General features: G+C 43.6%; 1 protein-coding gene across 1 annotated transcript; it reads left to right on the top strand.

Annotated features, from left to right (window-relative positions):
• The first annotated feature begins 4534 nt into the window (after positions 1-4534).
• On the top strand, positions 4535-11108 carry SUMO2 (small ubiquitin like modifier 2). The gene is made up of 4 exons (XM_065735575.1): positions 4535-4764; positions 5955-6086; positions 8959-9030; positions 10430-11108. The coding sequence occupies exons 1-4, from the start codon at positions 4744-4746 to the stop codon at positions 10490-10492; spliced, it is 288 nt and encodes a 95-aa protein (XP_065591647.1). The 5' UTR covers positions 4535-4743; the 3' UTR covers positions 10493-11108.
• The last annotated feature ends 1880 nt before the right edge of the window (positions 11109-12988 follow it).

Raw genomic sequence — 12988 nt, 5'->3', positions numbered from 1 at the left:
GTAGGCAAGAGTCCCGTATTGGGGGATGTGGATGCTTCTGAATCTCTTTCACAGAATAAAATTCTTCCGCTCCCTTAGAAGATGGTGCTGCCCTATGGTTATGACTCTGGAGGACATTAATGCTGAGTTTAAGATCTGAATTATTCTTCAGCCATAACATTACTGTAGATGTAAACCAAAACCAAATGTCCGTTAACCCAGCAGTAAGAACTCTTCTACCCTCATTCTTTGAGGGTAAGGTGAGGCTTCTATCATTTCTTGTTTTTTAGGAGACTTCTTATGGATGATGTTATCAATCAGCAAGAGAAAATACAGAGCCCACCTTTTACAAGTAAAAGGTGCTACAAAGCTAATGCAGAGTTCCCAGAGAGTTGGCTAACTCTTAATAGAAACCTGAGACTTGCTTCCAAGTGAGATCCTTGGTAAAAGGATGGGAGTTGCTATTTGTTTTCCCAGTAGTGAAGCAGAGGAGTTCTCTCCATGTGAGTTCATTTGAGCACCAAGTGTGACAGCAGAACTTGCCACCAGGGGCTTTTCTAGGACACTTGGGTGCCTGGAGCATCACTGTGTTCTTCCAAGCAGTTATCCTGTGCATTTCTCTTGCTTTCTTTTACCAAACCTAACACTTGTTCCTGTGAAGCGCTCTGTGGAGTCAGAAGGCAGCTGGTGCAAGGCCTGAGCCCTGGGGAATGCCCATCAGTCTCACCCATCTTTTCATTAGTGTGGAGAAAGATGTGTTGATGGCTGAGGTAAGGATATAGAAGCTGGATAGCATTCTCTCCCGCCTTAGGATCCGAACCACTTGAAGACTGAAAAACTAAAAACTGATAAGAAGCTATTGCTCTTTGATCCTTTCCTGCTTTCTGTTGACAGATACAGTCCCCTTTGCTCACTAACTAAAAATGCCAGTAGCTGTTCATGCTTGCAGCTTCTAGTGCTCTTGAAAGTGGCTCTTTCCTGGGGAAATCACCTTGGCAAAGGTGAATTTTAGTATGAAATCTTTTAGTCCTTCTTGGAAGGTTGGCGGAGGGCTGCATGCGTCTAGAAGAGAGATGCACCTGCACTCCTTCTCAGAAAGGCGCCTGTGCCTATCCAGTCTGTGCAATTAAATTGAATTGACAGCCAGAATGTCAGCACGGGAGTCCATATTGCTCAAAAATACTTGAGTTTGGCCTTTGGGTTCAGCCACAGCAGGCAAAGGCCAGAAGAGAATGTGACTGTTTTCTGGGGATGAGGGAAAACAAAAAATGTCATGGTGTGATGCGGAAGGGAATAAAAAGTTGCAAAATAGAAGGTTTGAAAATAATTTCATAGTTTGGGAGAACGTGAGAAGGATAAGCACCTTGAAAGGGAAGGCGTGGAACAGGCAGTCACCCAGGCAATGTTTTTCTGTTCCCAGTGCTACACTAGTATTAACGAAGAGCAAAATCTGAATAAGCCACTTGGCCCTTCAGAGCTGTGGCTGAGAAGGTGATATAGGCTGGTTTGTTTAGCAGTGGGGATCCAGTATATTAGTTTAAGGACCGGTATATGAGTTTAGCAAAATGAATCAACGAGTGCTTCTGCTTCACAAGAAGCACTGGGGTCGTAATAGAGTACTACTACTAGGCTCGTCTTTGCGTTTCACCCAGTGCAAGGACGTTTTCCTTGGAGTTTCATGTCTATTGTTTTGGACGTTGCTCATTGTGGCCTAAGAAGCAATGGAAGTTTGTCAGACTGGGGAAAAACTGCTGAAGGTCAGACAGAAGTCTCCGTGACGAAGCTCATGGTGGAAAAATGAGGATAAAGTAAGTGAGCAGATGACCACTAAATGCAACTGCACATGCACAGAGGAACATCAGCACATTTTAGTGAGTTCTTGGAAAAGAATGAATATGTATACCAGAGTACTGCATATGTATATCTGAACTGTTTAAATGTAGAACCTCAACTTTGAGGGAGTGTGCTTGTTTGTCAAGTCACCCAGTATGTACTCTGAGAAATAAAGGAACGCCGCTTTCTAACACCATATTGGAGTTCACAGTTTTCTTCCTGGATTTTGGGTGACAATTTGGATGACAGAAGCAGCCTTGGCCTTATTCTCTTGCTTATATCTCTAATAACTATTATCTTGTTATTTTTTACATTGAACTAATTGTAAAACAATAAAATCGTGAAGGGTCTAGAGTTGCTTTTGTAAGCTTATCCTTGCTGATATATACAGGCACGTACATTCTGCCTGCAGCTGTCTTATTATCTTAAAAATCTTAATCTCTTGAAGTCTTGGTGTGGAAGAGAACATAGGTTGAATGCCCGTGTTCCCTGCCCTCTCCAGAAAACAGTGGAGAATTAAGCTTAAGTGCTCTGCAAGATCTATGTAAGTCAGGTTTCTTCTTTAAAAAACTACTGTACAGGAATAAAACAAGGCACAGAAATACTTGAGAAACATGGGATTCCCCCCCCAAGATGGAATCTCTATGGAATTCGAACTGTGGCACTTCCCCATTCACACCTCTTCAGCTCTTGTGCATTAAAAAGGAGGAGCTCAGAGAAATAAAGCTTTGCCTTTGCCCCCCTCTGCTGCAGCCGTACTCTGCAGGACAGAGTCTTTTGTAGTTCCCAGTGTGGCATCCCCCCCACCGCCTGCTCTGAGTGCTGCTGTGTAGCCAGTTATCTTTGCATTTTTTTAGCACTATTTATTGTTAGCTCAACTGGATCTCCTGCATAATGTGAGTTTCCTCTTGTTCTGTAAGAAGAAAAGCCATACAAATACAGGGGATACAGAAACCTGCTCTGCGATTAGGGAATCAGCAATTGGAAGCAAGACCAATGGTGGTACAGCTTAAACAGTTTTCATCTTTTCTGAGCAGATACAACTCCTCAGCAGTAGAGAAATCCCATATGTTTTCATAAAATCCAGCTTATTTTCATGTCTCCTTTTAAGCAGATTTGTTCTATTTGTGATGCTGGCCTTAATGTACGTCCCACTCAACTTCATCCTGGCACTTAGCTCTTTCATGGTGCTCTCGGCCTTGACCAGTTTATTCCCATGTCTCCAAAGCCACTCCCAAAGTAATCTTCCTCGTGGCCTGCAACACAATGATCTTAGAAGAGGGAGTGGAAAGGGGTGGCAAGAACAAAGATAAACAAGACCATCAACCAACATCAGTCTTGTGACACAGCAGTCTCTCCTCTGTGGTGTTGCATAATTTCTATAAATAGAATTTAAGATTCTTGTCTTTTGTTCTGCAGTGTACCCAGTATGATTTGAGTCTTGCTTAAAAAAAGCAGTGTACAGTGTATGAGGTAGAAAAACGGAGTGGGTTTTAAGATGCTTTATTTCCTTGTTCTCACATCTGGTCCTGCTTCTTAGTGGTGGAGGGAAAGATAAGGAACAGGTAGGGTCCCACCCATTTATGGGAGCTTGGCAGCTGCGCCCCCATCACTACACGGCAGGGATGGATGCGGCTGTGTTATTTCCCTAACTGTGGACTCAGGTGGATGTTCGGCTTCCTGTTCCTAGCGGGCATTAACCTTCCATTTCCAGGCAACTGCAGTAAAACAAAACACCTCCTGTTGGGAGGCACGGGGATGTGCATCAAAAGGCAGAGCTGAATCTGCTGGGAGAACAATCTGAAGTCTTTGCTCAGTGTGTTCATTTTTTGTTCAGCCAAGATTTCACCACTTGAGTTGGTTGTTCTGGACAGATCCCGCCTTGTGACTGCCCTGGATCAGCACAGCCCCGGGTTCTGCTGCAGGCCTTCAGCAGGGCCACGTTTGGTGGCTCTTTTCCACAAGTGCTTGACACGATGGTGGCAGGCGTTGTGCTGGAACCAGAAGGACGAGGAGCTCCTTCGAGGCAGCGTGTGCGGAGTTGAGGTGCTGTGTACTGCCAGGAGTTACTGCTCCACTGAAGCGATCACGGAGGAATCGTAGTAAAATACATAAGATACTCTATTGAATTTTTTGAAATGCCATTTCACATTCTCAGACACTTGAAGAAGACCTAGACTGCACTAGTTTCACTTGTGACAAATTTCGCCTTTTGTGTTGGGAGCGCTGACCTCGTGGGTCAGAGACCACGCGCATCTCGTGGCGAACTCATTCCTCGGGGAACGCCATCGCTGGTGCCACCTGCGCCGCGCCCAATCCCGCAGCCGTGCCAGCTCCGAAGCATCCGGCGCTGCAGCTGGGGTGGAAGGGGAGCGAGGCGGCGGAGGGAAGGGGTCAGCGGAGGGGAAGCCGGGGAGCCGCGCGGGATGCGGCTGAGGAGCCGCGCGGGGCGCTGCCCGGCCGGGAGGGGGATGGGCGGCGCGGCCCGGCGGCCATTTTGAGGAGGACAATACCCGCCGCACGGCACGGCCCGCTGCGCCCGGCGGGCGGGCGGGGCGCGCGCGGGCAGCCGACAGGGAGCGCGCACGCTCCGCCTCCCGCCGCCGCGTTATGTAACGGCCGGGGCGCGCGCGCGCTCTCCCTCCCCCCACCCCCTCCGCCTTCCCCCCGCCCTTTCCCCTCCTCTCCGCCCGCCGGGGCCCAATGGGCGGTGGGGCCGCGCTAAGGGGGGGGGCGGGGGAGAGCCCGGCGGGCGCGCGCACGCACGGGGCAAGGCGCGGCCCCGCGGCGGTGCGTGCGCGCTCCCCTCCCCCCCCCCCGCCTTCCCCTCTCCCTCTCTCTCTCTCCCTCCACTCTCCGCCGCCGCGCTCGGTCGATCCTTTCCCCCTTTTGTGAAGCGCTCGGAGCGTCCCGGACACCGCCGACTTCGCTATGGCCGACGAGAAGCCCAAGGTGAGGCGGGCGCCTCCCCGCCCCCTCCCCCCCTTCGCTTCGCTCCTCGGGCGGTGTTGGGCGGCCCAGGAGCCGCGCTGGGCCCGGGGCCGGGGCAGGGCCGCGCCGCCTCTGCGCGCCATTTTCCTGCGCGGAGCGGGGCCCGGGGAGCGGGGCGGGCGGAGGATCCCCGGGAACGGCGGCGGGGGGGAACACGGGCTGCCTTCCCGCCCTCCTCAGGGAGAGGCAGTGCCGGAGGCGGTTGCTGCCGTAGCCTTCCTCCTCCCCCTCCCCCTCCTCCTCCTCGCAGGCCTGGATCCGGCCGCCCCCCGCCCTGCGGCCGCAGCATCCATCCCCGAGGAGCGGCTCCGGCGGCCTCGGCCGTTTCTGTGCTCCGCGCGCCGCTCGGTCCCGGGCCCGGAGGACCCGCGCGGCGCTTCGGGTTCCAGCGGAAAAATAAAAGCAGCGCATCCGAGCGCGGCGGAGCCGCGGCCGGCGACCAGCGCTGCCCCGGGCTTCCTGGGGTGTTTCCTCTCTTTTTTCCTTTCTTTTTATTCTTTGCCGTTCCTTCTTTCCGCTCTCCTTACTTTTCTTTTTTTTTTTTTTCCCTTCATTTTTATTTTGAATTTTTCCCCGTTTCTAAACGGGATCCGAAGGCACCAAAACAATGCGAGGAGCGGCGCGCGGAGCTGTCACATGGCGGCCCCGGGGAGCGGGGCGGCAGCGCCGGGGCAGTGTTTCGTGGGGGAGAAAGCTGCTGCTGCTGCGACTTCGTCGCCTTTACAAACGCAGCCCTTCAAACGTCTTAAACTTCTGTTGAGCAGTCCCTTAGCGGAGTTGGGAAAAGTTTGAGATAAAGTGCGAAATGGGCTCCTCGGTGCTTGGGGTTACAGTTATGTGTAGATTTTCTCCTTTCCCTGGTAACCTCAGTGCTGTGTGGTTTTGTTCCCTTGATATAAATCCCTTTTTTTTTTTTTTTTAACTCCTTGCATGTGAACCACTCTTGGGAATGATAACTCACATTGCACTTGGCTTTTGTTGTTATTTATTGTCCCAAGTTGCTCTACCATTTATTTCCTCCATAATGTTTCAGGTTGGTAAACAGCAACAAAAACCTTATTTCCTCCTTTTTAACGACCTGTTGCACTTTGATAACATGTCAACTTCTCGTTTCATAACTTTTAAGCTTTTTTTTTTAATTTCCTCAACAGGAAGGAGTGAAGACTGAAAACAATGACCACATTAATCTGAAGGTGGCAGGACAAGATGGGTCTGTGGTGCAGTTTAAGATTAAGAGGCATACACCACTTAGTAAACTAATGAAAGCCTATTGTGAACGACAGGTATGGATCTTGAACACAGCAGAGCATTGTTTGGGGAAAGGCATGGGTGAAAACAGTGAAGTCTTAGAACTGTGAATATGTAGAATGATAGAAGCTTAACAGAAGGTAATTGTGCGGTGGAGGGTGTATTGTTCTTGGGATCTGTTCTAGAAAAGACTGAGAGCGGTGACAGGAAATGGGTTAAATGAAGGTGGGTTATCTGTAAAATCTGGATTGTGGGTGGGGGCTGTTGCTCTGTGTCTTAAAATTGTCAGAGTGGAAACAGGTGAGTTAGAAACCTGCAGAAAGAACTTGGGGAGAGTTGGGTGATAAGCATGTATTATAACACTGACATCTACTAGGCTGCTCCAGGAGTTCTGATTGATTAGCTTAATGCCTCTGTATTAAGATGAGAGAATGCCAGTGAGCATTTCAAGGTCTAAAAGTGTTTAAGGTCTAGAACCTTTGTGCTTAACAGTGAGCTTTGTTTTTTTTTTTTATGATGTGTTGCAATTGTCAATCTAGTCCTCTGAGGGACAAAAAAAAAGGTATTTTGCTGGCGTGGTGGCAATTGCAGCCAACCTGCTGGGTTGCAGGCAGTGTTTGTAAGTTTTAAAAGCACTTGCAAAAAAGTGATGCTTCTTCTGAAGTTTTTGATGAACTTTGTCTCTGCTATCAGTGATGTGTTTATCAAGTCTGCCTTTTAAATTTCCATCACTACAAACCTAATTTGTTTGAAACTGGAGAAATGTTTTCAAGACATACTCAGTGATACTGCAAACACACAGATACAGGAAAACCAGAATGGAATACCTTTGTGCTGACACTAAGGTAACTACATCACCACTCAGAAAAGCAAATTCTAATTTACATGCATAGCAGTAAAAAAATAAAACAAAAAAACAAAACCTGGGGTTTGTGGCAGTTGGACAGTGATACAGTTAAAGATATGGAAAATAACCTCTCTTTGAACTTGTGTGTTCACGTGTGAGGATTCTGGGGATGTGTTGTGAGTGTTGGAGGCTGTGGGCTCATTTCCCACTTCTCTGTCATAGAGCTGTTTTGCATTCTGTAAATCATTTGAGTATTTTGTTTTCCAAACACGTAGTGCAGTAACATCTGCCTTTTTGGGGCGGGTAAGGATTGGTTAAGGATTTGTAAAGATCTGACAAAGATGCTTCGGTTACTTGGATACAAACAGAAGTTATATTTTAAAACTTGTCAACCAAATTTCTTCTAAAAAAAAGAAAAGGTTGGAGGGAGAAAACAGTCTTTAGAATAGGAGACATACATGTATTTAATTATATAAATTTTAAACAGTTATGCACCTAAAGGATATCTCTGTGGAGATGGACTTGCATTTATGTTTTATTTCAGAGGTGCTTCTCAAACTCTCTAAAAGCATTTGTAGTCCACGAATCTGAAAGTTGTTCCTATTACTAATTAGGTATTCTCAATCTTAAAATATTTAAGCAGTGAAATTTAAAGGTGGAAGCTGTGTATAACAGAAATTAGCAACTTTAAATAATGAAAATGTATTGCATGTGGTAAACAAAGCTGGCTGCAACTAAGCCTGGAATTACACATTTAGAAGATCAAGACTGTTTGTGACCATGCCCCTACTTAAAATAATTAATGAAATATACTCCCTTTTTGTGGATGCTAATCTCACTGAGGTACAGTGTTTCAGTGTTTTTGTAGCTAGCATTTATTCAGCTTAAAGTTCTCAAGAACCTGCAAAAAAACCCCAAGGTTAAATAAGCAGCATGTATTTTAAGAAACGTGGAGCCTGAGAACTCAGCTGCAGCCAAACGTTGCTCTGCAATAATTGGTTGCTGCTGTGACACTTAGCCACCTAGTTTTCTTAAATGAGATGATGTTTTGAATGAATGTTGCAGAATCTTAGGCAAACTAGAAGATTGTATTGCCTCTAAACTATAAAGTCTTAGCAGAAATTTTGCTCATCATCATGTTCTGTATTAAGTTTCTCCTTAAAAACTTCTCATAAACTGTAACTATGCCTCGTTTTATTTTGTGTTATGTGTGCTCTTGCATGGCTAAGTCAGGGCTCCTTCTCTGAGGGGTGCCAAAGCAGAACCATGCAATACACTGGACTGACTTCAAAACCCCACAGGATTCTTGTATCTTCAGGTATTTTTTTAGAGAGTGCAAATGGCACTGGGAGAGGAGGAGACACAAACTTCTCTGTTGGTTCAAGCAAGAATGAGAAGTAGTCTCTTGGGGGTTGGACTAGGCCAGCAAAATGATTGGTGTGTGTGGCAGAGATGCTGGTTCCAAATGCTCTTTAATAATTTCTAGTGTTTAGAAGTAAAACTCTTTTGGAAAGTTGATTTCACCTATATATGGAGAAACTTTATTCTGTTTGATTCTTGTTTCAATGTTAGAAAATTATTGCTGGCTATTCTGTGCTAATAGACAGCTGTTGCTTCCCCAGGAAAATGTTTTAGGATACATTTGTTTTGGGGAAAGAGCAAAAAAGTTGTGCTTAATATCAGTGTTCAAAACTTGTTATCCCAGCTGTTGCATCTACTTTTTTTTCTCCTCCCTAGTGAATGATTATACAAAGCATTATAAAAATCTTAGCCTTTGGGGTGAAAATTGTATCCTAGAAATTACTGTAACTCAGTCAGTGGGTGGGCACTGCTGCTTCTGTGAGTAAGTGGGCACAGAGCAGTTTTAATGCAGAACAGATTGCCAGGGTTTGTAGTGAAATGCCTTTAAGTCAGTGCACGAGGGGAGTATGAAAACTGCCTTATGCATTATGGATGATGGCTTTCAGTGATCGTAGCACAATTCTAGTAACAAGTTAAAGAGAAAAGTAGTGAGTTTTTATACAAAACTTACTTCCCTTTGTTTGCCTCCCTTTGCCCAGGGGTTGTCGATGAGGCAAATCAGATTCCGGTTCGATGGGCAGCCAATTAATGAAACAGACACACCTGCACAGGTAAAACCAAAGCAAAACCAAAGAACTGTACTGGAGATGTGCTGCAGGACTAGATGCTTATGTTTTGATGCACTTACTTTAGAACTATTGGAAGTGAAGTCGGAGACTCCTTGTGTGTTTTACATAGCGAGCCTGTATCCTTGTAGTAGTACAAAGATGAAGTACAATGTTATTAGGTGGTGAATCTTGTAAGACTGTCACGTTATTGAGTCACAGCTCTGAAATAAGGACCAGTGAGGTAAGAACTGAGCTTTTCCTGAAGCAGTAACTTTATTTTTTTTATAAAGGCTTGCCAGGGTGTTATCAGAGATCCTGCCTGTAAACTTGCATTTTATAAGTCATTTTTTATTATTTGTCATTTGAAGCTGTGTTTCAGAGACATAAAATTAATGAATATCCTGGAGTTTAAGTAGTCTGTAATGTGGTTAAAGAGAAGGTCATTCCAACAGCTGAGTGCTTCACTTGACTGTTTTTCTATACTGCTCCACGTAGCTGTGTTTAAGCAGAATTTTAGTTTTATATGATTTTTAGAACTACTCATTACAAAATAAGAGACTCTTATTTTTAGGTTTATAGCAGGTTCCCCAAAGAATGTGCTTCTTGCAGCCACAGTCTTGAAATGCTCAGAATTGAGGCACCAGGGCACCTTTCTCTCCATCCGTGTTATACTGAAGCTTAGGATCAGTCTGTTTATAGCTGTGCTAAATGCCTTAGACCAGTTGGACTTCTTGGAGCAGAAATTGGGACTGTTTGGAAAAGCTGCTCTAACACGAGCTGTATTTCCAGTCTTGGTGCAGATCTTGTCAGTAGGTAACACGCCCCAGGAGCATCAACCTCAGAACTCAAGGTGAAAAAGTGATGGAGTATTGCCTTTCTCCCTGACAGACTGTTACGCTGTTGACCATATCGAATGTTTCTGTTTCTTTGTAATCACTGACTGTTCTGCTGCCTGGTTGGCCTAGGGGCTTTAATTATAGTATGCTTTCTTTAGTGCTGTAGCTGAAGCCATTTGCACATTTGAACAACAGCAACAAAATGGAATTGTGGCAATATTCTAAGAAACAAAGGAATTAAATAGGAGGAGAAAGAAGATGCAATGGCAAAGTAGACAATAAAAGGAAAATATTAGAAACACTGATCTTTTCTGTAGGAGCTCTACAGCACACCCTGAAGTTAAATACAGAAATTAATTCTAGGACTAGTTACCCACTGGCATTTATTTACATGTATTTCTTTCCTTTTAAATCGTGGTGATGTAGGTTAAATGCACAAAGTGATGATGATGGAGGGGAGTGGGGCTGGCTTAGATAAGTTGCATAAAAAATAAACATGAAAAAGGAAATGTGAAAACATCCCAGCTTATAGTAGTTGAAAGCCTTTTTTCTTTTTTCTGCTATAGTTGGAAATGGAGGATGAAGATACAATTGATGTGTTCCAGCAACAAACAGGAGGAGTTTACTAAAAAACAAACAAAAAACAAACCACAAAACAAGAACCTGCTACTTTCCTCTCCAGAACTGTGCTCCCACAGGCAACATGTTCACAATTAGAAAAACGAGACTTGGTTCAGCCACAACCTGACTACTGCAGTATAGTTTTCTCTCTTCTCTCTCTTGATTTTTTTTCCTATTCTTTCTATTGTACATAAAGTAACTGGTGTATGTGCACAGACAAAACACTTTTTTTTTTTTAAACTAAATGGCCAATAGTATGTTTTGATCAACATTTAATGGAGATGGGGTGGGAAAACAAACTGGTTCTGTGAAAATGCCCTTTTCTCCATTAGTGGCATGCTCCTTCTACTTTTATCTTTATATTCCAGTAAGTTATTTTGCTCTCACTGTTTAAAAACAAAGACCTTACATACCTTGTTTGATTGGATAATTTCAATGTTTTTCTTTTATCATTGTAAAACCAAGGACAATTTTATAACTTTTTTGTACGTAGCTGTTACATGTAGAGCAATCTGTCTTAAGTAGGGGTAAATTACTCTTAAAAAAACAAAAAAAAAAACCCTAGATAGTTCTCCCTTCTAGTAAAGCGTCTTGTTGTTTAAATAAACTTCTTGTTTAAAATAACCAGTTTTTTTTTCCTTTTTCCTGTGAAATATTAGTACTCAGAACTTGTAGCTGTTTCTCCACAGCAGTTATGTTTTTCAGTTCTCAGTTTTCTGTGTGGTAAGTAAATAAGTATAATCCCCAGTTGCAGTGGGAAGACTATTGGAAAATGAAAGGCTTCCCTGAGAGCTCTCAGCCAGCCAACCAGCAGTGGAACTGGAAGTGGAAGTCTGTTTCCTCTTATTTTGATTTTTGTGTATGTTCTGCTAAACCAAAAATGTTGGATTAGGCAAACTGCATAATGCTGGCCCTAGTTGCCTGTGGCATTGGGTTGGGTTATTTTTGTCAGTCTTTCATAGAAACACCAATATTGTTGTTAGAAAAGTATATTTAATACTTTGTATTTGAATGCCTTTTGATGTAAACGTAAGTTATAAAGAGCTAATCATTTTGTTAAGCATTCAGTTTACCATGGTATCAAATGGGAGATGCTTGGAAATGTAAAGCAAAAATAAAAAATTGAGTTTTCTTTTTTGGGTGTATTGAGCTACAGTGATGAAGATTCCAAGTTTTGGGTTACCACTGCAGTGTTCCTGCCTGAAAGGGAGCAAAGGCTGTCTCCCTTGGCACACTGGCAGCAGTGGCTGTGATGTTCTTCATTACTTTTTTCCACAGGGCTGTTGCTCTCGAGTTTTCTCAGGAGGGAGATGAGGTTGCGGTGAAACCTATGAATGTGAAAGATGATGTAACTGTGCCCAGCATACCCAAAGCATCCTCTTATGTCCTAGGAATGTTCAAATATTGTCTGGTAGTTGCAAGTACTTAATGCTCTTTTGGGTACTGTTAGCAGAGTTTTCCTTCTGGTGATAATTTTTTAATGGTTAATTCAAGAAGCAATTGTTGTATATGCTAGGTCTGAGTCTGCTGGATCTGGAAATCCTTTGATTTTGTGCCAAAGTGACAGATTTACATATTTAGTTCACGGGTGATTATTTCTTTGATTTACGTATAGATTTTAAGTTATTTAATGTTAATTGCATGGTAAGTTGGCTATCAGAAAGATGTCTTTTGGGGTTTTTTTAGTTGCTTTTGTCTATATACCTGAAGGACTTCACTTCTATGGCATTGTGGTAATTTTAGATGATTTCAATGCTAAGTATATGATTTGTTATTCTGGAATGTATCTCGTAGACTTCTGTGGCACATTGCAAGTCTGAATTGCTTTTTTGTGAGCAGATGATTTCATAGCTAGAGCTACAAAGGCCTGTGAAAAATTTCATGTGGGGGGTGAAAAAAAGAGCAGGGTTGTTATGTTTCAGCACCTTTGGTAGAGCAGACACGGAATATATTCCTCTTGGACTTCAGAATCTGTGGCTTCCAACCTGGCTAGACAACTGATAGCACTGTATAGAATTATTTCTGTTCGGTGTCATGCCAGGACTTCTCCCAGGTGAAAGTTGTTTTTATTTCGTTTGGCCAAAAAAAGGTGTTTGGACTTGCTTTAGTTTCTGAAGAAAGGGTGAGGTTTCCTTAAGTATGGCTTTTTTTTTTTTTTTTTTAGGTCAAGTTTAGACTGTGGAGCTCAAAACTCTGCTACATCTTGTCTAATATCTATCTTTCCTGAGGCAATAAAAGTCAAGTTACAGGTACAAAGCAGTATGCTTTCAAAAGCAGTGTCTTAATTTCATTAATTCATACAGTGGTACTTCATCTGTTGTTAACTTGGTGCAGGGCTTTTATAATATAATGTTCTGTTAATAAAGCGAGACCATCCTGAAATGAACTGTGCCTAACTGTAACCAAAATTCAAAAATATAAGAAGAACATAATCTAGAGTTCAATTTATGTGGCATCTATGGAAATACTGCATCACAGATTGAATTTTCATTTAGTATTTGGCA

This window comes from Cyrtonyx montezumae, unplaced genomic scaffold (assembly GCF_038088225.1).
Source record: "Cyrtonyx montezumae isolate F1298 unplaced genomic scaffold, pur_monq_1.0 scaffold_19, whole genome shotgun sequence".
Lineage (NCBI taxonomy): Eukaryota > Metazoa > Chordata > Aves > Galliformes > Odontophoridae > Cyrtonyx > Cyrtonyx montezumae.
This window is presented reverse-complemented; position numbering and strand designations above follow the sequence as displayed.